The sequence below is a fragment of the Rousettus aegyptiacus genome, unplaced genomic scaffold, assembly GCF_014176215.1.
Source record: "Rousettus aegyptiacus isolate mRouAeg1 unplaced genomic scaffold, mRouAeg1.p scaffold_m13_p_1, whole genome shotgun sequence".
Classification (NCBI taxonomy): domain Eukaryota; kingdom Metazoa; phylum Chordata; class Mammalia; order Chiroptera; family Pteropodidae; genus Rousettus; species Rousettus aegyptiacus.
The window spans coordinates 116,518,184-116,545,371 of NW_023416284.1; the positions used below are offsets into that span (position 1 = coordinate 116,518,184).

Below are 27,188 nucleotides of genomic sequence, written 5' to 3' on the forward strand. Positions count from 1 at the left end.
AGATCTTTATATTTGACACTCCATTTAAAACAGGTTCAGGAGGAAGATGTTATGTAAGTAGATAAAGTTTTTGAAATTTCCCTCCTACTTGAAAGACAGTGATTTAAACACCTATGTTTTTAACTGACAATAATACATTTATTATTTTTTTTAACTTGAGGTTAAAAAACTATTTAAAATATGTACCATCAGTTTTTAGTTTTTCCCGTCACCGTAAAAGTCATAAATCTTGAAATTTTGTTGAAACAATTAAATTGGTCCTTATCTATTTAAATGCAAATTTAACTCCAGAAAGCATCTCTGTTATCATATTTAGTTTTCTATACTACCTTAGTTGGCATTACTTTTACTTTAAAATAACTCATTACTATTTTGTCATGGAGGAGAGAGATACATTTTCATTTTAAAAAAAGTTTTCTTTCATTAAGAAAAGGAAACATTTAAACTGTATAATAACTGTTCTAATGCAGAAAAAGTACATGCAATTGTCCATTGTTTTAATGAATTTTCTGTTTATCTTGTATGTTTTGTGGAAAATAACAATGTTAACTGAATTTATAAAATATCTTCATATTTATCTATTTGATGAGTTTTCTTTTCCTTAATTATAAGTGAAAAGATCTTTGACTTCACCTCTGCTTTTGTTGTTGAAGCTTCTTTGCTTTGTTCCAGTACATGGAGTTTGGGAGGAGTGGTCACCATGGAGTTTATGTTCATTTACATGTGGTCGAGGCCAAAGAACAAGAACAAGGTCGTGCACACCTCCTCAGTATGGAGGAAGGCCATGTGAAGGACCTGAAACACATCATAAGCCTTGTAATATTGCTCTCTGCCCAGGTGAGCATATTCAGCTTTTGGTGATCTTTGCATTTGTATACTTTGTATGTGATCCATGATATACATAGGAAATATTAAGAGCACAACCTTCATTTAGTCACATTGCAAAACGTGACTTTTAGATATTTTTTCTTGCTTAAAACTTAATCGCTACTATCATATGCAATGGTGTATATTATTTCCTTGACTGAGTATCAATCAATGCTCACCTTTATTGTATTTCCACAAATATATATATTAATGCTTTCCATTAAGATTTTATCTATACTTGATTTTTTATCCTGTAAAAAATGTAAGAAGTCCCAAAGAGTTGAAATTGACTATTGCCTTCATATTATAACTAGAGAGATTGGTTTAGAGGGAGTTCTTTTGAGGTTATTGTCTTACAGTCAATTAAGGAGTGGAAATGTGCAAATGATCATACATGAAAATGATAGATATTTGCTAGGAAATCAAATCTAGTTTTGCTGCAAGATGCATAAATGGTTAGATAATAAATGACATAATCTTTATGTGATTTTCAAGAGTATATAGTCTGTTCTTAGGGTATATTTATGTTATCTTAAGTTTTTCTTTCTTTTAAAATGTTTAAATTCTATTTTACCTATCCTTGATAATTTCACTCATTATTACAGAGAGATCTTTATAATACTGTTATCTAGACTGTTGAAACTTTCAAACATAAAACAAATATCTCTACAAAATGAGAAAGACTGATCTCCATTTTCAGAGAGACTGCAATTTATGGGAGAAAATACACACATAGCAACACGCAAATGACAGAACCTCCCAGGACTAGCGTAGGCACATTTTAGAGGAAGAGACAGACTTAAATGACAAATGACAAAGGCTAACAAGAATGGCAAAGACCAAAATAAATAATCATTTATCTACTCCTTGGACAATTTTTCTTAGAGGCCTTTTCAGGCACACATTCTGCATGTAAGCAACATAGCTGGGATATAAGTAATGTGCTTCAGACACATCATCCAACTCACATTCAATCCTATTTGCACTGTAAGTTCCCCAAGTTAATATCCTATGCTACAAGACAGTGATTCAAAGTTCTGGAAATTTTAAGTATCTAAAACATCTTAAGACAATGAAAAACCTTCCAAAATATAGATATTCAACAGTCATTTAACAAGTTTACTTGTTCTCTTTTATTCCTATACCTAGAAATATACATTTACATATCTAATGGTTATATTGAGTAACATCATCACTCTAGAGTTTTATTAATTCTATGAGTATGACTCATACATTTTAATGTCCATGTAATTCTGAATATTGAGGAGCCAGAAGCCATGGTTACGTATTTGCAAATTACTCCCAGAAAACTTATTTCTAAAATCAGTTACATTTTGTCTTATTTCTGTCTTTCTATAAACATGCAGATAGGCAAGCACACAGACACAGACATATTTATATATGCCCTGCCTTTTTTCCAAAGATTTGGGTAAGCTTATACAAATTTTAGAATCTTTTCTTTTTAAGTGCCGAGCTGTGACATTTATAGTAAATCAAATATAGTTCACTCTTATTTTTCCATGGAATGTAAAAAAGTAGATAACATAGTAAAATAAAAAATAATAGCTAAGTATAGAATCTCTTTTAATAATTAATTTTTATTACTTCTTTTATGTTAGTTTATCCCCAGTACAAAGATAAAATGGGATTGATCTGTTAAAATATTATCAACCAAGTTTCTTACAGTCTACTTTCCATGAACTTTTCTAGGAATAAAATGCTTGGATATCAGTAGATAGGGATACTAAGTTGTTAGAATTCAGATAAGAAAACTCATTTTCCTAAGTTGATATAGTAGTTGCTTTATCATTCAAGTAAAAACATTATCTGTTTTCAAGGTAGTTGTGTTTAACAGTAGTATGCTATCTTTGGAGTTACTCTAAGACCATAAAAATTGGATGTCTTTCTTTTATGTAGTTCTTCAATGTTTGGATTTTTGTTTATATTGTTTTCAAATCTGGCTTAACTCATATTCTCATAAATGAGCATTATGAGTCCATCTTGAATATTTAATGAATTTATTATGTGGCATCTGTGACTCCCGTTATTTTCATTCTTGAATTTAGTTGAATTATAAAAGATGTAAAATTCTAACCATGTTGTTTCTCAGTTTCCTTACTATCTGAAAGAGAATTCTAATATCTATGATCAAAAAAATTTTTATACTCTGCCAAAAATTTTGGCATTGTGCTTTTAAAATATGCAAGATTTATTTGGTGTAAACATTTGGAATTCCCCTTAGAACTAATTTTCCTATAGCCAAACTCAGGCATCTTCACTAAGTATAAAAGTATTGTCAAGTATCAACAAGATATAAGACACTATTAAGAAGAATATATAGTCCCCGATCTCAAATTTGTAATTTCTTCAGAAGATTCAGACCTAAGCATGTGAAAATTTCAATGTAGTTTTGAAAAGCACATAAAATACTCTACCTCAATGAAAGTGGTAATTTGAGAACTCATTGGATCCAAACTACATTTCTCAGTGGGTTCATCTTCCCTGAGATTCCTAAGACATTATCTTAAGGGCTAAAACTGTGATAGGGAGTGCATCAATAACGAAGACAGTCGGCCAAGACCTACACTTGATTCTCCATTGTTAGGCCAATTATGTAGTAAAGACTAGAAGAGGACAGAAGAAACTTTTGAAACAACAAATTGGGTCTCTACTCACCACCTTTGCTAGATTTGACCATGAGGTAATGGGCAGTGACGTTTTCATGTGGGATCATGTCAAAACAGCCTTCCAGAATCCTGCCTTAACAAACACATATGACCACAATAATGAAGTGGATGCTATGTAGGATTGGTATGTATGATTCACATCAAATAATGAAATAAGTTTTGTTCACACAAATTTTGATATCAACTTATAAGTAAATGACATCTCATTTTTAGCAGGCACTTTCCTTAGTCAATGTTCAATTTTATGCCACTTCTTTGGAGGTGAGGGTAAACCATTTGCCTGGGATTTATATATGGAGAAAAGATAGAAAAGGAAAAGGTAGGTATAGTATTAACCTAGTTTAAGTCATTAGTTACTAATTTGTATACCATATCTGAGAACAGAGACAAGTGTTGGTTTGGGGAAGGTGGACCAGAAATATGGAGCAACAAAAGGAATTCACTAGCATTCATTCACTGACTCAAACATTATGTGACCCCATTTTCTTCCTTTTCTCATGTGTACTAGTAATTAATGTAATATGGAAGGATGTATATGTATACATGTATGTTCAGTGGTCTTTGTGATCTGTTTCTCTTATCTCACCAAACTAAGAAATTGTGGCATTCCAAGCTGTTTTCTATTTTCTCTGAATTTCCATTGCTGTCTCTGATTGAGCATCAAGTATTAATTGATGTATTTGAGGTCAAAGAAACTCTGTTCTATTTCTTGTTTATTTTTTCATACATCTTTGTACCTGGTAGTATCCAATAAATTACTATTGAATGGATTTTCTTGACATGCACATATTGAAATTTCTAGTACTCATCCCCAAAATTTATAGGACATTTTCTGGGTCTATTTAATAATACATTGATATGGTTTAGTGAAAAGATCTTGGACTTTTGCAAGAGAATACATATATTTAAGTTTAGATCTCACCTTTTAATATCTTTGTTGTTTCTCTGATCCTTAGTTTCTTCATTTGTAAAATGGGGACAATAATAATACTACTTCGTGGGATTGTGAGAGGACTATGTGAGATGCTCTGAGAGAGAGAGAGAACTTGGTAAATAGCAAACAATGCTTAAGTATTAATATCATTATTATGACAATGTCCTCCAGTCAAGTCCATCAGGATGACACTTGTAGTTGAACAAGTTGGGCTTGTTACTCTTGGCAGTGAGGGAAAATCGACATAGAGAATTGTGGAGCATCTCAGTAAAACGGTGTTAGAATAGACTTACTAAGAGTTTAAGGGTTTATATTTGTGTTTGGTGATTTTAGGGAGTTTTTAAGGAAGTGGAACTTTGCTCTGGATCTGATAATGTCAGAAAGGGGGCCGGGGCGAATTCTATGATTGGGTATCTTAAATTCTCCAGGAGGAGGGAAGACTAGCCGTCATTGGTAAAGAAGCAGCCAGGACTCGCTCATATTAGCTGAGAGAAGAGAATATTTGGTACTTTATTCGGTTTCACTGGACCTTGTTTTTGTCTGCGAAGTGGCCTTGCTTTATCTCACTTTATCACAGTCTGAGAGTGACTTTGTCTGATGTTAATGTTCTCTGTGATGGTTTCAGGTCCAACAGGAGATAATGCAGCCTAGCTATGAGCACCAAGCAAGCTGCTAAGAGCACTGAGGTCTAGCTGTAAGTGTCAGACCAGTACCTGGAAGTCACCTTGATGTGACTCTTCCTTTAGGGTGCTATGATCACTTTAGATGCTTCTGTTTTTAATAGTTTTTATTTTCATTAATATTTAAATGGAGAAGAATATCAGACATAATAAAATGTTTACATTTTCTAGGTAAGCCCTCCAAAAAATTGTATAGGTATATATCCACAAAATGCAATTGATACAGCCTTTTCCAAAATTAAATTCTTTAGAGAAAGTAAAAATTTAAGTTCTTAGTTCAAAGCCTCAGGCTTTATGTAATTTTATTTATAGTATATTATTTTATAGTAATATTTTTTTCCTTTGACAGTAGTTAAAGACTGGAGGGACCAATGATCTAAGTTTGGTCTTGTTTGTTTAAGAGTTGACAATTCTTATTCTGATACATATTTATGTAGTTGAGTACAAATAATATAGAAGATAGGGATAATAGTAATTGAGTGACAGATTGAAGACAAAAAAATGAAAAATTCGTGACAAGTTTTTGTTTATGTCATGAAATATATGTAATGAATTTAATTATTATTCTGTGGGAAACACAGTGGTCTGGAATTTATAAGACATGGATTAAGGTTCGTTTTCAATCCTTAATTATAAATGTTATTAGACAACTTATTTATTTTCTCATTTATAAAATGGGGCCAGGATTTATTAACCTTCTATATCATAGGATTGTTATATGATTAAAATTAGGTGGAAAGATCTTTAAAAAGTATGAAACAATATAAAGTGGAAGAGATTTATCATAATTTATATGAGATTATTACTTTAAAAGTAAGAGATTTGGAAAGAAATAAGTGAAATAAATTCAGGACATTATGATAGTTTTTGAGTTCTGTTTTTATGGACAGATTTAATCACAGATTCAAAGGGATTCTTTGTCCAGGTTTGCACAGAGAGAAGTACATACCCAGGGCTCCTGTCAGTCTTTGAGATTGAGTAGTGTCAACACTTGTCAGTCCTGCCTTTGAGAAATGCACATCTGTCAATTCAGAGCCTCCCAAGAGGTCCTGTCAAGTTGTAGTTTCTGGGTGTATTTTCAGACTCTTACAAACTCTATAAAGAAGGAAAGGATCACCCAAAGGTTAGTCTTCAAGAACACAGCTGGGTCCAGGTATTCCTGCTATCTAGAGCAACAGGCTCTAGTCCCCTGTGGACCTAAAATTTTGATTCCTCAGCATTTATGAGAGGGTGACCCGTCCTGGTCCCTCTGCAGGGAGCCCTTCTGGTGAGAGCATTGAGTAGGAAGACTCTAAACATTTGCCTGATCTTGGTTTAAAGGTCCCTAGTTCTCTCTGCATGAGGATGTTACAATTTGAAACTCAAATGCTGCCTCATTAACCTGTTCTTTAATTGATTTGCATTTTATCTTCTTACACTTCCAATCTATTGTACAGCAATTGTATTCACTTCTTGTCATTTCAGACTTTTAGCATTATTCCAGTGATCTTTCCTTGTTTAATTTATGAGATTTTAAAAGCGTGTGTATTTATTAGTCCTGGATGCTTTCTTTTACTATTTCATTTTTTTCCTCATTTAAACTTTTTCTTAACTTACCAAGATTTTTATTCTTAGCCTTTTCGTGATAACTTGCTTCTATTTTTAATTTGAATTTTTAAAATGATATTTCATTTTGATTTTTTATCTTTTGTAGTTTAATTTAAAGTGGCAAGTGGGAAACATAGGTTTATGTTCTCAACATGTACCCAAAGCAAGATGATGGCAATTTTTATATTTCAGTCTTGTATCCCCAAAAGGGTTTTCTAGTTTCCTGGGTAACTTCCAACTGCATAAAAACCTGTACTCTCCAACTTTGCCATCTCTAAATCAGACAGCCTCAAAGACAGGGCTAGACTTCTTCTCCACCCAATTCCTTCCTACAAATAACTTTATCAGTCAGCAACAATCAACCCAGAACAGTGCCTGAAATGATGTTTTTCTTATCCAAAATATTTGTGACTTTGTGAATGAGTACATAATCCAATCTGTGTTTATTGCTTTTCAACCTATCCTATATTATTACCATTATTGGTCAAGATGTGAAAATAGATTGAAGCAACATTTTCACTAAAATGAATCATAGAATTTAATTTGGCCCCATACACGGGAGACAGGTTTTTCTTCCAGGTGAACCAATTGCAACTCTATGATACGAGGAATTCCATATAAAACAGTGAACCCCAAAGTAAAGGCTAGCAATTTAGCCCTTGCAATTTTAATTCTTCAGGGTCCAGAAAATCTGGTAATGTGTCACATTGCTGAAGCAAAACTTAACTGTCCCTAGTGCGACATCATTGTATAAGGAAGCACATTACGTGATGGTAAGACAGGCCAATGTCTCAGCTCTCTCTCAGCTTCAGCACACAGCTGACAGCGCCTTTTTCTTAGTCACCTTTGTAAGATGGTTAATAAAGTAATGAGCATTAATAAAGTAATGAGGAGGTATTAAATTGAAAAATAAGTCTAAAAAATTCCAACTACAAATGCTTATGATGGAAATGAGAAATTAAAAAAGCCTAAGAAAGTGTTGATTCTTAAACTGGCTCCATGTTATAGAAGAAATTATATACTTGATGTTTACCAAATAGTGTACCACGAAAGGATAAAAAGAAAGAAAGGAGGGATGATTACATTTCAAATAATTTTGGGAGGCACATTTTTAAAAGTTTATGTAGTATAAGGCTCCCTTTATTATGTCTATAATGGCATTACAAGTTCAACATGTTCAAAATAGACATTTTGATGTCAGGGCTATATATATATATACCCCTGACCTGTTTGAATGCTAGTCTAACCCAGTACAATAAAAAGGTTCCCCCGTTTACCTAATCCAGTACAATAAAAAGGTTCCACTGTTTACCTATTTTGGTAAGCCAAAATCCTAAAAGTCAACCTTAGTCTCTATTTTTCCAGATTCTACCACTAGCCTATATCAGCTTTACATCCAGAAAATATCACAAACTTGTTCACTTTTCTCTTTCTCCACTGATGCTACCATGAACCAAGCCACAATCACTTTTGTCCGATTTACAGTATAGTCGCCTAACATCTCCCAATACCCATTCTTGCCTTTGTACAATCTATTTCACACACAATTGCAAAAGTAAGTGTTAAAATGTAAATCGTATTGCATCACTCCCCTACTTTAAAATCCTCCCGTAGCTCCCCATCTTACTTAATCACATGGCCTGTGTAGTTCTATAGCATCTGGCTTCTGTACACCATCTGACCCATCTCCTGCCACCTCCCCCTTTTCGTGATCCCCATAAGCTTTTCTCTGTCCTGAATGTGCAAATCTTTCTTGACCTCAAGATGTTGCACTTTCAGAGAGCTTTTCACAGATCTTCCTATTTCTGGCTTCTTCTAAAGATAGGACTCGTGTTTGGCTTCTCCTAAGAGGCATGGCTGAGCACTCAATAACACATTGCCCTTTTATCACGTTCTCTTCATAACACTTCTAGCTAAAACTCGCTTGTTTGTTCATTTGTTTACTTGCTTGTCATCTGTCTCCACCACAGCTCCTCAGGCTGCATGTTCCATGAGAGCAGAACTTGGACAATCTTTGCCACCCAAATTTTCCCAGAGTGCAGTAGAACAATGCCAGTCACAGTGCAGATTCTCTGTAAATTCTTACTTGAGAGTGTATTGTGAGACTCCTAGAGGAGTTTCAGAGTGCTTACATTTCCCCAAATTATCAGAGAACCCTTTTCTGACAGAATGACAAGATGTTTAATCAACTTTCAATAGGAACACAGTTTTAGAAAAAAATATTTTAGGTATTTTCAATTTCATGTGTTTTTTCAATGGCTCTTGGGGGTATCTCTTACAAATGTCAGAAGACAGCTGTACGCAAGGGCAGAAGAGGGCATGGGGAGAGGCATCAATTGTCTCTATCTCCTGGATGTTCAAAGAAGTGAAGAGCAAACCTGAATTCAGGGCTGAAGGAGAAGCTTCATCACTTTGGGTTTCCAGTTAAGCATCAGCTAAAGAGAAAAAAGCACTCCCTTCACTTCTTGTGGTACCCAGTGAGTGGTTAGCAAAAATATTTCATAATGGTTCAGTTAATGTTCAATGAAAGGAACTTCTAGTTCTCAGTGGAAAAAAAAAACCATCAAAAATGTCAATTTAATATATCTTCAATTTTATTATTTCTTTACTGTAACTGATTTTATAAGTAAAACTGTTCCTGTCTAAAACATGTTTGCTGATGTTGATACTAGTGTTGAACCTCAAAAGGTTTCTCAGATTTCTTATATTAATTCATTCTTGAATTTTAGCCAAAGCATAAAATGTGGATATTGGCTGAAAGAACTGAAGTACAAATTACAAATGTATGAATTTAAAATTAAATTTTTTACTAATGGTGATGCAAAGCCTTCTTACATGAAAAGCCTAATGAGCAAAATACTTCATAAATATTCTCATTCTTTCTAATCTCTTTTCAGCAAGGTCTTTTCTCACTCATTGATCGATAATACAACCCCTTGCCAAATTATCTTCTCTCTGATTTACACCTTTTACTTGATCATTCCTAACTCCACATCCCCTTAGTTTGAAAGATTTATTCTCTTTTCTTTGCCAGTGAGTGTGTAACTTACATTCTTTAAAAAAAAATAACTGAAAACTTACATAAACCAGAATTCTTAAGGACATCACATATTCCTTTGTTCTAGTCATTCAGCACTGAATTAGGTTGGCACCACCTAATTCATTTTTGTTTATATGCTGCTTTATAAATGGTATCAATAATTTAAATACTCGTACATTCTTTTGCCAAATAGATGGCAAGGTGCAGACATGAATCATGTTTTTAAACCCTTCTCATAATGCTTAGGATAGTGAGGGTTCATAATGCAAGCTCAATAAATGTTATCTTTGAGAAGCAAGATTCTGAAATGAAAAACTCACTTATCTTTAAAGTCAAAATAGAGAGGAAATGGATAATTTATAAAGTCCTATCAATTTACTAGACTTTTTTTTTTGTCTGACAAATGGACTGCCTAGCCAGTAAGATTGCATTAGGTACCTTTAATAAAGTGAGATGCTAATATACCATGAATGGGATGATTAAATTGGTATTTTGTGACTTTAATCTCACAAAGGGTTGATTCAGTTCAGCTAGATACCTATTAAACAACTTTCTTTTTAATAACTAGCTGCAAGGCCTGAAATTAGGTTGAAAATACTTATAATCTGCCAGGTTTTCTCATTTGTTTGGATGGGTTTTCACAGCAACATTAGCTATGTCGGAACTTTGGATTTATGGTGAATTCTCTTTCACTGTGAGGAAATTGACTAAGAACCAAGGAATGATATTGGAAAAAGTAGACAGTCATATACTAGTGCATTTGTAAAACTTATATGCTAGTTAATATTTTCTAAATTAGGTAAATAGTTTTACCTGACTTCTTTGCTCACCTGTATTTTATGATTATGCCTTTGTGGCATAACTATGAGATTATGCCTTCGTGAATGCTGTCTCCCTTATCTAAATTATTTAAGTCTCACCATACTAGTCTAACATAATTACCATCCCCCCCCCAAATAGATAGGCGTGATTTATTCTCTGAAAGTCTTCATGTGCCATGTTACGATGTTATTGCTTTTAACCTTTTATTTACTTATTTACATGCGTAATATAATTCTAAATTATAAGGTATTTAAGTTTGGGATTTGTATTCTTTTATTTCTCTGTCTCTCATAACACCTATCACAATATCTGATAACTAATAGACCCTCAAAAAATCATTTGACTGACTGAACGAATGAATGAATCTCAAACTGAATCTCTCAAAGTCAAGTTCAACAATCTATGTTATATTTCAGTCACCAGACACACGGAAGTCATCTCGACCCTCTCTCCACTCCAGGCCCCATGACCAGTCCGTCAGGAGATCCTCTCACCATGCATCCCAGCAGCTCTCTCACCTTTCTAGGACATGTTGTCAGCACTGCTTCACCTTCCTAGCTCAGACCATCCCTACCCTCTCCCGTAATTCTGTTTCCACTCTGTAGTAGATATGGTCATAGAATCAGATTTAAATCCTTTACTGGCTTCTGAATGATCTGAGAATAATGGTCCAAATCCCTAACACAATTGACAAAAAGCCCACAAAGTCTGGCATTGCCTTTTTACCAACCTCCTCTGACAGAATGCTTTACCTGGCTCTCTCGATTCCATTCACAAAGACTTCATTCACAAACACTGGAAGTGCCCATGTTTCTTCTGACAAGGACCTTTGCATATCTTCATGGAACATAACCTTACCCTAGGCATTCCTCACTATCCTTCAAGGCTTGCCTGAAACCTCACTTTGTCAAAGAAAATTCCCCAGATGCTCCAAAGTCTTCTCTCATAGTGTCTTGAAATTATCCTTCACAGCATTACTATATAATTCATTTATTTAGCATGTAACACATTGTTTGACTTATTCTAGGGGTTTTGTCTCTAAAATATGAGCTCTATGAGTTATCAGTCAGAATTTATTTTGTTCACTATGCTCTGAACTCATAAAGGTCTTACATTTTTAGGTAATCAATAAATATTTTTGAAAAAATAAATGAACCTCTTTTGATACTGGATACATAAAAGTAATTAGAAGTGAGAAAATAAGGTAATAGGATAGTAAGAAAACCTAACACTAATGACCTTCCATTATATACGTTTTGAATCCTTTAGTTGGGACTCATCTCCAAAGTTAGTTTTACCTTGTACTTACTTTCTGCATAGCCTCTTCTACTGAAGATCTCCTTACGCCATCTTTCTTTCTGCTTTGTCAGTCGATGGACAGTGGCAGGAGTGGAGTTCTTGGAGCCAGTGCTCAGTAACGTGCTCGAATGGGACTCAGCAGAGAAGCCGGCAGTGCACTGCAGCTGCTCATGGGGGTTCTGAATGCAGAGGGCCATGGGCAGAAAGCAGAGAGTGCTACAATCCTGAGTGTACAGGTAAGACCTGACCGCTGCATTCAGGGGATGCCTGCCATTTAAAAAATGTGACAGAACCACGCCAAATGGTCATGGTATAATCAGATGATTATATATTTCTAGTATATAAAGCCAATTGTAGCAGAGCTCCTTCTTCTGTACATCACATTAATAAAGCAGCAAAATTCAGGAGATTCTTAAATATCAGTTAAGTTTATAAAGTTTAGCACCAAACTTGTACTTTTTTAAGTGTTGACTTCAATATCCCATTGAAGACTCTGACAAACTTAATTTAACTTTTGTTCATCACGATGCTCTTTATTTAACCAGCAAGTCAAATATTTGAATAAAGTTTATTCATGATGGTAAATTAGTAAAAACTGAACAGATAATAATTGTCCTTAGATTTTAAAGTTATGAAACAATGTGTAGTAGACTACTGCCACTGACCATGACACATTTCTTTTAGCCAATGGTCAATGGAATCAGTGGGGTCATTGGAGCGGATGTTCTAAGTCCTGTGATGGTGGCTGGGAAAGGCGAATAAGGACCTGTCAGGGTGCAGCGATAATGGGGCAGCAGTGTGAGGGAACAGGCGAAGAAGTGAGAAGATGCAGTGAGCAGCGATGTCCTGGTAAGAATGAACTGAGGTTATCCTACTGAAAAGTGTTACCCAAGACAGTACTTCCTCAACTGAAGGATTGCTAACCACTTGTTTCCATAATGTATGGAGTGTCTTCTGTTTGATGTATCATAGGCGATTTCTTCTACAGATTTTTAAATTACTTGCTGCAAAATGACATTGAAAATGTGAAAGTACAAAGGTAGCCATATTGAACAAGAAGATGGCTAGATGTTGATTTAAATTAGTTGGGCGTATTATTTTTTCACTATTTTCATGAAATATTTGTTTACTGAGAACACAAAACAAATTGCTTTAGATTACTGATAGTATAAATATAAAGACATGTTATGTAGCCAAGTAAGAAAATAAAGAGATGATGTTTGAAATTCAGATACTTGTAAAGTCTGCTGTTAATCCATCTTGATGTATGACCTTGGACATCCCATTTACTTGCTCTTGCCCTATTTTTCACTGTAAAAGGAAATTCCTTTGAGGAGCACATTTTAAAATAAAAGCATAGAGAATTCATTAGTAGTGAAAGGAGGAAGTGCTGTACTTTAAAGGATCTTATGTGTAAGAATGGGGAAAAAAAAAGTGAAAGGTCAGAACTTGTCCAGACTACAGATTATATATTTTAAAGGATTATTTAAGACAAAGACCCCCTTCCTCATTCTGTGTACATTTAATAAACTATTATTGACATACTGAGGACTTAATAAATGAAAATTAGAATGTTAGAATGATATCATAGGCAAAATTGTTATGAACATACTATAAAAGGTGATAGGATGGAATTTCAAAATCCCACTGTTGAGTACAAGGGAAAGTGTTGAACTTAGAGAATTTGAAGATCCAGTTAGAGTCATGTTGCTGCTAGTAGCTCTTTGCAGGCCAGCTGGTTCTCTGGTTCCTAGTGATGTGTATGGTAAATGTAGCCGTTTGAGGTTTGTTTTTGAATTTAGAAAGCTGTGCATTTCTGCCTCTGTCTAAAATAACTACTTCAATTTAGAAAAAACAAGGAATTCTAAGAGATATATAAGGATAAAAACTTTGTATTTCTCCATACTTAGAATTACAATGACTTCTCATAGTTTAATACCAACAGAAACTGGCCTCTTAGAGTATTAATATGTCAGTAGATTTTTTTAGAACTTAAAAATATCTAAAGTTCATTTTGTTAATTTTGAAGGCCATGTGAATTCAGGATGATAAGTAACCAGCATGCAGGGTTTTGTTGAGAAGGATACCTCTGCAGATGAGCACTGTGAAATTTCTCCTGTGCTGCATAAGAATTAAGAAGCATCCAACAAAAAATATTTATTTTTGCCCATGGAGAAATGTCATAAGAACAGTAGGCATGATTAAATAAAATCCTTCTAATACTTAACGTTATCTAAACTAGTCTTAGCATGCCAGGGTTCTTAGCTGGGCTTTTAAAACCATCTTTCATCTGCATATTTAGATTAGAGATAAGATTGTGCTGCTGCAATCAAATTTACAAAGGTTGCCACCTGCTGTTTGGAAAACATTTTACATATCTATTTACCAAAAAAAAAGATATACCTTATTTGCTAGGTTTTTTTGCTGGCTTTTGTGATTTAAAGCAGGTTGAAAAATTATACAAAATGGTTAAAACTTTTTACATTATGTTATGTTATATTTATTATATATTTTTGGTATTAACTAACATTTCCATTTTACTCTTTTCAATAATATGATTTGAAATCATATTATATATGGAGCAATATAATGGCTCCAAATTTACACATTAACAATCTAAATTGAAAAAATGTCCAAAGTATTTTAACAGTTATTAAGGTTTTTTTCTCCTTTTGTCAATGACAAAGCCTCAACAAATGTTTCTTTTAAACTATGTTTTTGGGGTTTTTTAAGTATCGTTTTTAGTGTTCCTGTTTATTCTTAATTTTCCTTCAGATGATTAGAAAGAATTAGTCTTTATTTTTATACTTCTCTTGATTTAGATGCAAAACAAATTAATCAAGTTTGCCAAGAGACCCTATGTTGTCAGGAAGAAGAAATCGAATACACTCAAATCTTTATCTGGATAATTAATGAAAATAATAATTAATCATATGGATTTAATCAAAAGCTGTTATGGTATCTATTAAAAATGGAAAATAAAAATATTTTCCCATCAAGATTAGGATAATCTTTTATTGGTAAATAGAGAAAATAAAAGTATTAAAAACAGCATTATTGACCAAAAATAGATATTGCTCTTGGCTTCATAAGAAAAGAAAATTAGAGGAATGAAAAAAATCATGTTATTTTTTTTTTTTAAATATTGCTCGTTTAGAAATACAGCAGCTACAGGAGAGATAATTAAGTTTACCAATTTTTAAATTAGTCAAACTCATCAAATAAAGATTTCATTTAACTCAATCTCGTTGTACACGCTGAGGCTTTGAGGGTTAAAATAGGAGAAAGGTAATAGCTCCTCTGATTTTACATTGCTACAATGTGAAAACATACTATTTTCAGTCTTTTCTTTTTGCCTGTTTTCCAATATTTCCCTGGTTAATATCATTCAGAAAGCAGATGTTACTGGTGGATTGGCCTTTGATAGCTTTCAGGCTTCCTGGGCACCGCCTTCCTCTATTCCCAGAGAAGGGGTTTGCTATTCCTATAGCTCCAATTCTAAAGTCCATTACTCTTTAGTCATTATCTGATAAATTGTAACCTACCATTCCCAGGTAGATGTTAAACTTATATTATACATAAAATGTCCTTCTTGGAGTCATAATTGCTTTATTTGCAAATAGTGAATGAAGACTACAGGTCGAATGTGCTGAGAAGAACTTGTGAAATGAGATAGCCATATCATAAATCTACACAGTTATAGCAATTTAGACCACAGATGTAGCAGTTATTGTGATATTTAACTCTAACTATTCATACAAAAGAGGTTAGGAGTAACGTTTGTAATCTCAAACTTGTCTTGAACATTGTAATACATATGTATTAGAATTTAGCAGCCTGTAATATGGTGACTATAATCCCTCTCCCTGATTAGAAGAAAAGGAGTTCTGGGAGTGATTGTCCCTTATCTCTCTGTAAGGTTGCTCTCCAATGGGATTACATGTTCTCTAGAGACCAAGAGAAACTTTCATTTGGTTTCTGAGTAATTTTTTTTTTTAACTTAGCTTTAGTAGGAAGAAAGAAGCACAAAACTTGCATAATTTGTGCTCCTATCTTCTCTGAATTCCTCTCCTAATTGACCAGAGCTTTGCTTCTCAAACTTTAGTGAACATAAGAGTCACTCAGAGAGCTTAGAAAAACAGATTCCTGGGCCAAACCCTCAAAGATTCTGACTTAGTAGATCTAGAAGGGAACTGCCAATTTTCATTTCTAACAAGCTCTCAGATGATGTTGATGATGCTGCTGATTACTCTTTGGGTTTTACTGGTCTACAGTAAAAATATATAATACAGTAGCTCTTCCTTATCTGTGGTTTTGCTTTCCATTGTTGCAGTTACCTGTGGTCAACTGTAGTTTGAAAATATTAAATAGAAAATTCCAGAAATAATCAATTTATAAGTTTTAAATTGTATGGCGTTCTCAGTAGCATGATAAAATCTCACGCCATCTTGTTCCAGACTGCCCGGGATATGAATCCTCCCTTTGTCTAGTGTGTTCACTCTGCATATACTACCTACTTGTAAATCACTTAGTAGCCTTCTTGGTTATCAGATCGACTGTTAAAGTATATTATAGTGCTTGTTTTAAAGTAACCCTTATTTTACATAATAATGCCACATTCCCATAAATTTTCTTACAGTATATTGTTGTAATTGTTCTATTTTATTATTAGTTACTGTTGCCAATCTCTTATAACTTATAAATTAAACTTTATAAGTATGTATGTATAGGGAAAACATAATATGTATGTATGTGCGTGTATATGTATGTGTGTGTATATACATATATATAGTTTTCATTACTCTCCAAAGTCGTAGACATCCACTGGAAGTCTTGAAACTTATCTCCTGCAGCTTAAGGGGAGACTATTGTAAATATAAATAAGGTGATAAAATTAACAAACAAGTGGAAAACAGTTCTCTACCTCAGCTTTACTGATGTCTCCTGAACAAGACTGCAAATTTTATTTTATTTATACTTCTTCATAAATAAGAGGGATTGTTTCTGGAATCAGTTAATAATGAAAATACAGACAATCCATTTCAAGTCTCCCTAGCCTACTCATGTTTCAACCAGAATAAGATCTCTTGACAGCAGTCACTTAAAGAAAAATAGAGCTATTAACTAATTGTTGTGAACAAAGAAAGATAATTTTGTCACTATTCAACTCTCATTTTTCCCATTCTTGTTCTTTTTACATGGAGAGCAGGAGAAATAACTTGGGTATCATTTGAACATGTTTGATATAAGGCTGTGTACTGTCAGGACACAGATCTTCTGTAATCCTCCCATCCCCAGCTACTCTCTTGCTAAGCAGGAGTACATCTTCGCTGCCTCTTATCCTCCAAGGCTACTAAATACTATATACATACAGTAGGTGTGCGCTTGCGCACACACACACACGTATATAATCTATGGAAGGGTCAAAGAAGAAGATGAGGTCTTAGCTCACATTGACTTATTTTCTCCTCAGTTCCCAGTTGGAGAAGTGGTAAATGCATCACTATTAATACAGTATTTTGACTTTGTGAGCAACAAGTTTAACAATAAGTCAGACTTATAAATTTGGTTGACACTGCATTTTAAGGATAAATGTAATCATTGTTAGAAACCCAATTATGTGAGCATACAGTTTACATTTATTTTTTAAAGTGAAAAGAAATTCTACTCTATATTGAAATATTTGTGTACCCATTGGTACCTGCTTTATTTATTGTTTTTTGGTTCCAAATCACAAGGTTATCACTAATAGTACTTTATAAAAGCTCCAAATCCATTAGAATTTCTATTATTATCTGCTATCAGATGTTATGTATATATCCTATTAGAAATTATATTATTACTTGTAAGTTTCAAAGGTTAAGGCAAGTGTTTTCACTGAATGTTTTTGGACAGAGCAAATATCACACCCAAGTGTACAAACTAGTTGTTCACCTAAAACCAACCAGTGAGTTCAGTGTTGAACGCGAGTGGCACTAGGTTTTGACTTTTTTCATCTTAAATGTTCTCTTTGTTCTTCCCAAGTCACCTCAGGTACATTCTAAAAAGTAGAGAAATAAATTAGGACTTGACAATACCTCATAGGGGAGAGAGATAACCTGTTGCTTAATAAACGTCTAAGAAACTATCCCATCCTCCTGTAAAGCATGGGTTTTATTACCTACTATAGTCTACAGTTCTACAACAAATCAGCTAAATATCACAGGTAGAATTAAGGAAGAGCCACTTGGGTCTAAAATAAAGAGTGTGTATACTAGATACTACTATATGTGCGTTATTCAAACCTGTTGCTATGGAGATAATTATTAGCATAATTTGTCTTATCAGATTGCTCATTAGATGACCCTTGGAGAAAACTCACAGCTTCTGCCACAACAGAAACTTAAAAAGCAATTTGTTGTAATCTTATATTACCCTACCTTGTCCAATTTAGAAATAGTTGGCAACATGCTGATCATTCTCAAATTGAAATAGAAAATTTAAGAAGCACTTTCTATGTTTTTTATTTTTCCTTTCATCCCTTATTGTTTTTGTAGTAAAAAGAAACATATTTTAGAAACCACTTAATTATTTTTAATTAATAAGTTTAAAATTAATGCAATTGGTAAAAGTTTTATTTTTTGTTCAATGTTAACCAATACAGTAAACCTCTATGTTAACCCCCGAATTTCTCTTCCCCACTTACTTTCCTCTCATTTGTATATTCTGTGTGTGAATGGCCCTAAGATCCTGCCCCGGGGACCCTTTGGTTGCTATATCTCTCTCTTAAACTATCACCCAGGTGAGAAGCACCGACAAACCTGCACCTTTATGCCTAAGATAGACCTTTCCAACTAGGGTGTCAAATCAGACACAGTATCACCAGGAGAGCTTTTCTCTCTGACCACCAAATTCCTGTTATCTGAAGTAGTTTCTCATTCTTACCAATTCCTTTGCTAGTGAGGGATTCCACCTCCATCAAGCCTTTCTCAGTGGCCCCTCTTTCTCTTCCCCTGGCTACCATCTGTAGTGGGGAAGCAGCAGGGCAGCTCAGAGAGCCTGGGACATAAAATCCAAGAGAGTTTGGCTTTAGGCGTCAGTGTCTTCATGTATAAAATGGAGAGAATACATGCTTAATGGGATTGTTTCAAGGATAAAAGACAAAAAAATATAGTAAATTAGAAACATTAAATAGCAGTGTAGGTCCTCTTTGTCCACTACCCATATTATTCCAATAACCACTTTTTCTAATCTCCTCTACGCAGGTTTATCTGATTATCACCCTCATTCATGGCCTTAGTCATGTGACTCACTTGCTTAAAAAAAAAAAGTCCATGATTTCTCATTACTTGCCCGATTTAGTGCATAGTGGGATTCTAGTATCCCCAATCTATCAACTCATTAGTTTTCCAAGATTATCACCCTCTACTCATTTATATATGTACAAATTCCCCCAACACCACCAAGCACATTCAGATCCAGTCTCTCTCTGGTCCCTGGATATGAAAGCACATATTCTCTCCTTACTCTGTTGCTTGCACTGTTATTCACCTGGATTCTTGTAGTGTCCTTGCCTCCTCCATCTTCACCTGCTAAAATGGGAGCATCTTGGGAAGCCCAGTCCACTAGAAGCCGTCTCCTCCCTTAAGCACTCTTCTTTCTCCCACATTCACATGAGTGCTCTGCCTTCTTCGAGCCCCTATAAACTTGCTTTGTACTTCTCTTATTAAATATTGCTTTTAACTAGAATTCCAACTCACTACAAATGAATTATCTATTTTCTGCCAAATCCCCTACACTGCACTGAACCTAGTTGAATTCTGGTAGGTCATTAGATACCTGTTCTTTTGACTGGTTTTCTTCTGTATTATAAATGCTATAACTACACTAGTGAAATCATTTGTATAAAAGCATATGATTAAGTTTCAGAAACAACTATGATAGTAATCCTTACATTTATTATCTCTCTTTACCCTTTCAAAATGCTGTTAGTTTACTTAATTAGAATTTGAATGGATATTGTTAGCACATATACTATTTTTATTTGTAGTTAAAATCTGTGGCATGATTCTTCCCTCTTTATAAATAAATTATTGAGATGTTAGAAGTAAGAAAAATATGTAAGTTTCTATAGCAGGTTACTCAGTTTCCTCAAATCTCAGCCCAGTTTATTCTTCTAGGCCAGAGCTCCTCCAGGCAGTCTTATAGCCACCTGTCAGGCTAGATTGATCCCAGGTGTGCCCAAATATAGATTCCTAAGGTCTCAGGGCAGCTGGCAAGACAGGAGGCTGTGGCCAGTAGCCTCCAGCCTGAAGTAGCCTTGCCCATCATCCTAGTGTGCCTCCAAATGTTATCATCGTGTCCATGAGCCATGACCTGGAAAAGGCTGTGAGGCACCGCTATCCTCACCAGTGCCTAAGATCATACAAAAAGACAAGTGAACACAATTCTCTGAAAACATTTCTAGTGTACCCCAACATAAAACTTTGTCTTACTAAAAGTTATAGTTACTTAGAGTTATTCCTCACAATTAAATGTAGATATTATTATTAACTTTGTTAACAGGTTGGGACTCGAGTGACTTTGTGTGCTAAGTTGAAATGTAGGTTTTAAAAGCAATAATTCAGAATTTTTTTGGAGGGGGGTATATGAATAAAATACTATTTAGACCAAGTACTCAGACAGGCAATCTGTAATGCACATTGTTTGCTAATGATTTTCAAGTTCGTGACTTGCTGACTTCTAGACTTAGAAACAAATTTTGGCAAAATATGTAGATACCTTGGTTATCACGCAGCAAATTCTTAGAGACAATATAACATTCTATGAGTCTGGACTGAGAGCTATTTGATGGACATAGATCAACCACCTCCTTGCTGAGTGATCTCTCTCTGCCTTGGTTTCCTGGTGTTTAAAATGAGGATAATGACTGCATCCTCTTCATAAGGTTATTATGAGAATTAGATGAATTAAAATATGTAATGCACTTAGAAGAACACCTAAGTCATAGTGATACATAAATATTACTGTTATAATTGTATGTCCTTTCAACTTGAGACTGATAAAAATTATTTTCTACGTGAGGAATGCTGTTATAAAATGCATTTAATAATCACCCTTCTTTTTTCCTCAGACCTTAGCAGTGCCATGAATTCTTCACATGAGTAGGTTCCACCCCTGAAATTAGAGCTGTAAGCTGTGTGAGCACTTTTCTGCATCCCTCAGTCCAGGGAATCCCCATAATACAAGAATTAATGAATGGCCAGCAAGAGAAATTTGAAATGTAGGGACATGCGTAGTGCATTTTTTTTTTTCTACATGCCAGCTCTACAGTTTAGAATCAATTTCTCTTTAATGCTGAAAGTCTAGCATAAGGGTTGAAAAACAATTTTCCACATCAAATTGATTTAAGCCCTGTATAATTTTTGCTATTTTTAAGAGACAGAAAATCAGTTTGAATAGACAGATTAACAGCTAATCACTAGGTAATTGCTACCTTGTTTTAAGGGAGCATGCTAACTACCTACTTGTGACTTCAAGTACAGTCGTATCTTACAAATGGATTTTTATATCTTTGCACTAGTGATAGCAAACAGTGGAATCTTTCAGCTGATAAACAGTTACTGTTCCATTTTTCTAAGGCATAGAAAATAAGAGTCCTTCATATTGCTGCATAATAATATGCTTTTATTTTGCACAGAGAGTGGCCTGAGCTAATTATGTATTTTCTAATTTACAAAATACACATAGGTAGCATTAAACAGAAAAAAAATTAACACAAATCTCTATCTCTAGCTTATGTTTCTCTCCTGAGCTTTAGCTCCATACACCAACTGACTTTTTGATGATAACCAAGTCGTGCTCAAATATCGCAAACTCAAAACTATTTTCAGCATCTTCTTTCCCAAGCCATATCCTCCTCGTGTGCTACTGTTAACTCTCAGTATAGCACACCAGACATTCTTCCTAGGAATCTGAGTTTCATCTTTTATTTCTCTCTCTTCTTCACCTCCTATAATCAGCCATGGAGCTGGGCCCATTACACATACTAAATAGATTTAGAATCCACTCACTTTGCATTACCACTTCCTGTGATTCCACCCCTTTCCTCAATTACACTATTTAGGTGGTCACAAGCCTCCCTGCCTTCAGTCTCACTTTTCTTCAATCTGTTCTGTAAACTGCAAATACAGCATTCAAAACATTATAACAAATTTCCCTTGCCCTTAAATTTCAACTCCTAGTTAACAAAATCATTTATCACTCTCTCCCTTTTGCAATTTACCCACCTCTACTTGTCCCAATTCTACACTCCAGCCATTCTGAAATGTTCCCCATTCCTTGGATGTCCCATGTTCTACTTGCCACATGAGTCTTCCCATATGTGGTTTGCAAGGAACACTTTTCCCTTCCTCATTCGCTAACACTGGCTTATCTTTTACACCTCTGCTTGGACATCCCATCTGGAAATCCTCCACTGACATGCTCTCCTCTAAAGTTCTCCTAAAGCAGCCAGGACTTCTCAGATCATAGTGAGCATCATACGGTATTGTAATTTCTCCACTTACTATCTCTTTCATCATCTTAAGAGTTGAGGGATTCGGACTATTCTTGTTCATACTTTTTATGTGCAGTATTTAACGAGGCGACTGGGACATTACGGGAGCTCAGTAAATATTTGTAAAATGAATGAATTCCATAAGTAGCACTGAGTAGAGCCTAAAACCTTTCCCACTACTGGGAACATCATAAACCTACAATGAAAGAACAAAAACTATTCTAATATCTAGGCTGTTTTGCTTTTGGTATGAGCATAAATAGACTTATTTTCCGAACTAAAATTTTTTAAAGATACAATCTTCAAAGTATGTCAAATCACCTTTGATGAAATATTTAAAGTAACTGAAAATTCTGGACTAATTTACTAAAAAGCTGAAAGTTCTGGACTAATTTGCAACTCTGAATCTATGATCCCCTGTCATCTTTTATTTTCTTATCATGTGTGTACTGTGTTTCTGTCCATAACAGCCACAATAAATCGAAGGCTTCATGAACTTACAGTAAAGAAAACGTAGTTTGTTGACCTCTCTAGGTTTAAAAAATTACTGTGATTTTTTTTGGGGGGGTGTCTGGTTGAGGTAGATCATAATAATTGCCACTAGGTAAATGGGAATTAATAACTGAGTGCCATGGTTGGAAAAAGATCTATTGGTTTTGAGAATTCTGCAAGTTCCATGAGCTATATAGAGTTGTGTGGTTGAAAAAGAATATTTAATCAGCTTCCTCCTTAACCAATTATGATGTATGCAGATCTCATGGGGGGATTCTGAACAAGGACAAGTTTCCATGGACTTTTACCAGGTCAGACACTGCCCTACAAAATCAACTTCTGTCAACATCCAGTACCCTGGAAACCTAGTTTGATTAATTTTTTTAGGGATACAGTAGTTGTTAACCTCTGTCTCTTACTGCTCCTAGTGAATATCACTACCTACCCATGGCCTATTTAATACACACACACACACACACACACACACACACACACACACACACACACTATCCTTGGTAATTAATTGAATCAGGCTCATCTCTGTCATTTTAAGTATTGGGGTAATGGAAAAATAAATCTTTTGAAAGTATTTGGTAATTTTTGTTTAAAAGTATGTGTGTATGTGTATAGGTATCCACCTATTACGAATGCTAAACTCGTAAGTGCTATGTGCTCTTACAAGTGAGACAAAACAGAAAAATCACTATCTTCATGATATCACATTGTAGCAGGAGGAGGAAAAAAATAAGTAAGCTAGCAAAATATTTAGAAATTATAAGATTGCAAGTGTTTGGGAGAACAATAAAGCAGAGGAAGGCGTGGGACTGTTGTGAGATAGTCAGAAAAATCTCTGAGAAGGTGAAATTTGAATAAAATTGAAGGCAGTGAAGAAATGAGCCATGCAGACACTTGCGGAGTGGAAGGAGAGAGATCCTGAGCATAAAGAGCAAGTACATAAGCTCTAAGCGGGGAGCCTGCTCAGAGTATTGGAGATGCATCAAGGGGCCAGTGTAGCTGAGGGGAGGGCTAAGGTAAGGGACCAGATTGAAGGGCCTTATAACTGAGGCTAGTTTAATCACTAAACGTTGTACTTATGTGAAAAGAGGACATTTTTCTGTTTTTCCTAAGTACTATACCTTTAAAAGAAATCAAGCACTGACCCATATTTCCCAGTACACAGTTAAGTTACTACTCTGCCCACTTTGATTTTGAAGCTTATCAGTTTCAGTGGCAGGCTAGTAAACATCTCACCCTGCTGGCCTACTCATGCCATCTAGTGGTTAATGCTTGCAATGACCAGATTTTCTGACCACACAGTCTACCGTGGGGGAGGGACACAGGAAAGAGGAGTACTTTCAGAAAACAATAGGTGTGAAAAGCTTTCTGAAACCACTTCTGGGAAATAAGCCTGGGGTGCAAATTGCATCTTCATTGACTTATGTCAAGATTGAATCAGGAAAAAAAAAAAAAAAACCTGAAAACTATAGCAACAAGTTTTACTAAATTTATTTCCTATTTCATCAATGGAACTGAAGAAAATTTGAGTTTGAAAACATTTTTTAAAAAAACCCAAAATACAAAATAAACGTGATAGATTATAAATGAAGAGCTAACGAGGAAGATACTGAACAACTTGGATGTATGGATGAAACAAAAATAATTTAGCATAGTACTTACATTAATGGCTGTTATGCTTTTTAAAATAGACTAGTTGCTTTATAAGTAGACTAGTTCTTTTATATATAATTCAATTATGTAATTAACTACATGAAGTATTTTGTGAGTTTTAACATGTATTTTAATTTTCCTTTTTCTCATATTCTATAGTAGTTTTGGTTGAATTACAGAAAACACAATTATCTATTACAGTGTTGTCCAACACAGGAGCTTAAAATTTAAATTCACATTAATTAAAATTCAGTGGGATTCAAAATTCAGTTCTCAGTCTTACTAGCCACATTTTAAGAACTCACGAGCCACATTTGGCTAGTGGCTGTCATATTGGACCATGAAAATAGAATATTTCCATCAAAACAGAAAGTTCTGTTTGACAGTACTGATCTATTATGTTGTTTCCCCAGTAAAAGTGATTTATTTTACAAACGTGCTTCAAACAACTTACTATATTCTAGATACTGTGGCCGTTCATTACAGCAAATTAAAAAAATAATAAAACGTAATTAGTCTCTCACAGGGACAAATTTTGGAATTGGAGAATTTTACACACATAACCAAGTATTTTTAGTCCGTTGTGAAAAGGTCTATAAATTTGTATATTCAATGATTGAGATAATAAGGAAGGCTTCCCAGAGAATATCCCATTAAAAATGCATTTTAAAGATAAACAGGAATTTTGCAAAAAAAAAGAGGAAATATTATTTTAAGTAAAAGGTACAATTTTTGCAAAGGCAGAGGAGAGTAAATTTGTGTGGAATATTTGGAAGATGGCAATTAATTCTGTATGGCTGACGGATAGGAAAATAAATGTGAATCATAATTGGAATGCGAAGTTAAGGCTGGCACCAATCACAGTTATCTTTATCCTGTCAGTACTGGAGAACCATGGAAAGGATTTAAGCAGCATATTATGGGGTTAATCTTCATTTTAGAATTTACTCTGTTGATGTGGCATGAAAATTGGATTAAAAGGGGAAGATGCTGGAGAATAGTGTCACTTATACCCAGTTCAGCTCAGAAAGCAGGCATCATCCTTATCCCATTTGTCCCTCATTCCCCGCACCACTTAGTTAGTCTACCTCCTAAATTTACCTATCTCTCTACTTTTCTCCATCTTTAGTCCAATCATCCTATATAAAGACATCATTTCAGGGCCAAAGCACTGGCCTCCTCAGCTTTCTTGCCCTATCTACTGCTCCCCCATCTCTTCTACCCACAGAAGGCAAACTGATCCTAAAAATCAAATCTTGTCAATCATTGTTTAGAACCCATCGGTGGTTGCCTATGAGACCCTCAGCATGCTAATCTTGGCCTGTTTGTCCAGCTCATTACTCCATACTCCTTATTCTTCTTCATCCAGCTCCACTGACCTGTGTGCTCCAACCTCTTTTCTGCTTTCAGGACTTTGCACATATTACCCCTCTACTTGGAGTGCTTACTGCACCTCACATAGCCAGTCTCAATTAAGTGTCACTTCCTCCAGGAAGCCTTCTTTGATTCTTTAGCTTTTATAGGGAAACAGTGTCCTGTCCTGATTGCAGTGATTATCATAATTGTACTCAAATAAGATATGTTTAATTATTGGACCTCTGCCTCTCCCCGTCGACTGAAAGTACCATGAGGCAAAGAGTACTTCTCTCAGGTACCACTGGTTTTCCTTAGAACATAGCCTAGCATATGTTAGGTAAATGCTGAATGAACCAATGAGATTGTTCCCCTAATTCAAATGAGACAGGATGGATGCCTGGGTAAGCATGGTGGCGGAATCCTGATAAGTTAAGAGGAAGAGAAGGATGAGTAGAAGATGAATCTGATGTTTTTAGCTATGGTACAAGATTGGAGATTTAACAGCATTAGGAAATACAAAGAGAAGAAACAAGAAATATTGCGGAAAAAAATGGTGGGAGTTAAAGAGTATGTAGATTGACTTTGAGATTTCTTTGGAACAGCTAGTAAAAATGCCGCTTAACAGTTGGATATGCCTAAGAAAGCCCAAGAAAGACATCTGAACCAGAGAAACTCATGCATGTTACCACTTGCTAATTAGAGGTATAAGCCGTATCTCAAGACTTGACTGCAACACAGCAAATAAGTATTGAGGATCAGAAGCCAAACTGGTCACATTTTTATTGTGGCTACAACATTTACTAACATTTTCTCTCCCACTATTTCCCCTTTATTGGCGTTAATCTGGACATCCCCTAGCTCCACAGAGTGACTTCTCCCACCACTCTCTCATCTCTAGGTTTTGCTTTTTTTCCTGACACTGTCCCCTTCCTCTCAGGAGACACTTCCCTGGGCCTCCATGGTCACCTGGCAGGAGGGTAGCTAGGCTAGGAGTATCTGCTGTTTATGGAGTGGGGGACAGACACAGAAGGTCAAGTGGTTCCCAGCTTGCTAACCTCCACAGGTAATGTGGGATCAGGTGGTTGCGGGTACTTGGTTGGTAATGGCTGTGGCATCCCTTAATTTATTTCTCTGCTGTTCTGTTCTTATAATATTTAAGAAGGGAGTCCTGTACAGAGGCCATCTCTAACCTCACTTGAGTTTTACCTTTTAGTGTGTT

The 27,188-nt window shown here is 35.0% G+C and overlaps 1 protein-coding gene across 4 annotated transcripts in view; it reads left to right on the forward strand.

Moving 5' to 3' along the window:
* The window catches only part of ADGRB3 (adhesion G protein-coupled receptor B3), a 653,858-nt gene that overhangs the window by 267,317 nt on the left and 359,353 nt on the right, over positions 1-27,188 (forward strand). For all 4 annotated transcript variants that reach the window (XM_016157597.2, XM_016157598.2, XM_016157599.2 and 1 more), the window contains 3 exons: positions 673-837; positions 11,988-12,152; positions 12,601-12,765. In XM_016157597.2, the coding sequence (XP_016013083.2) occupies positions 673-837; positions 11,988-12,152; positions 12,601-12,765 (495 nt within the window). The remainder of the gene's footprint in view (positions 1-672; positions 838-11,987; positions 12,153-12,600; positions 12,766-27,188) is intronic.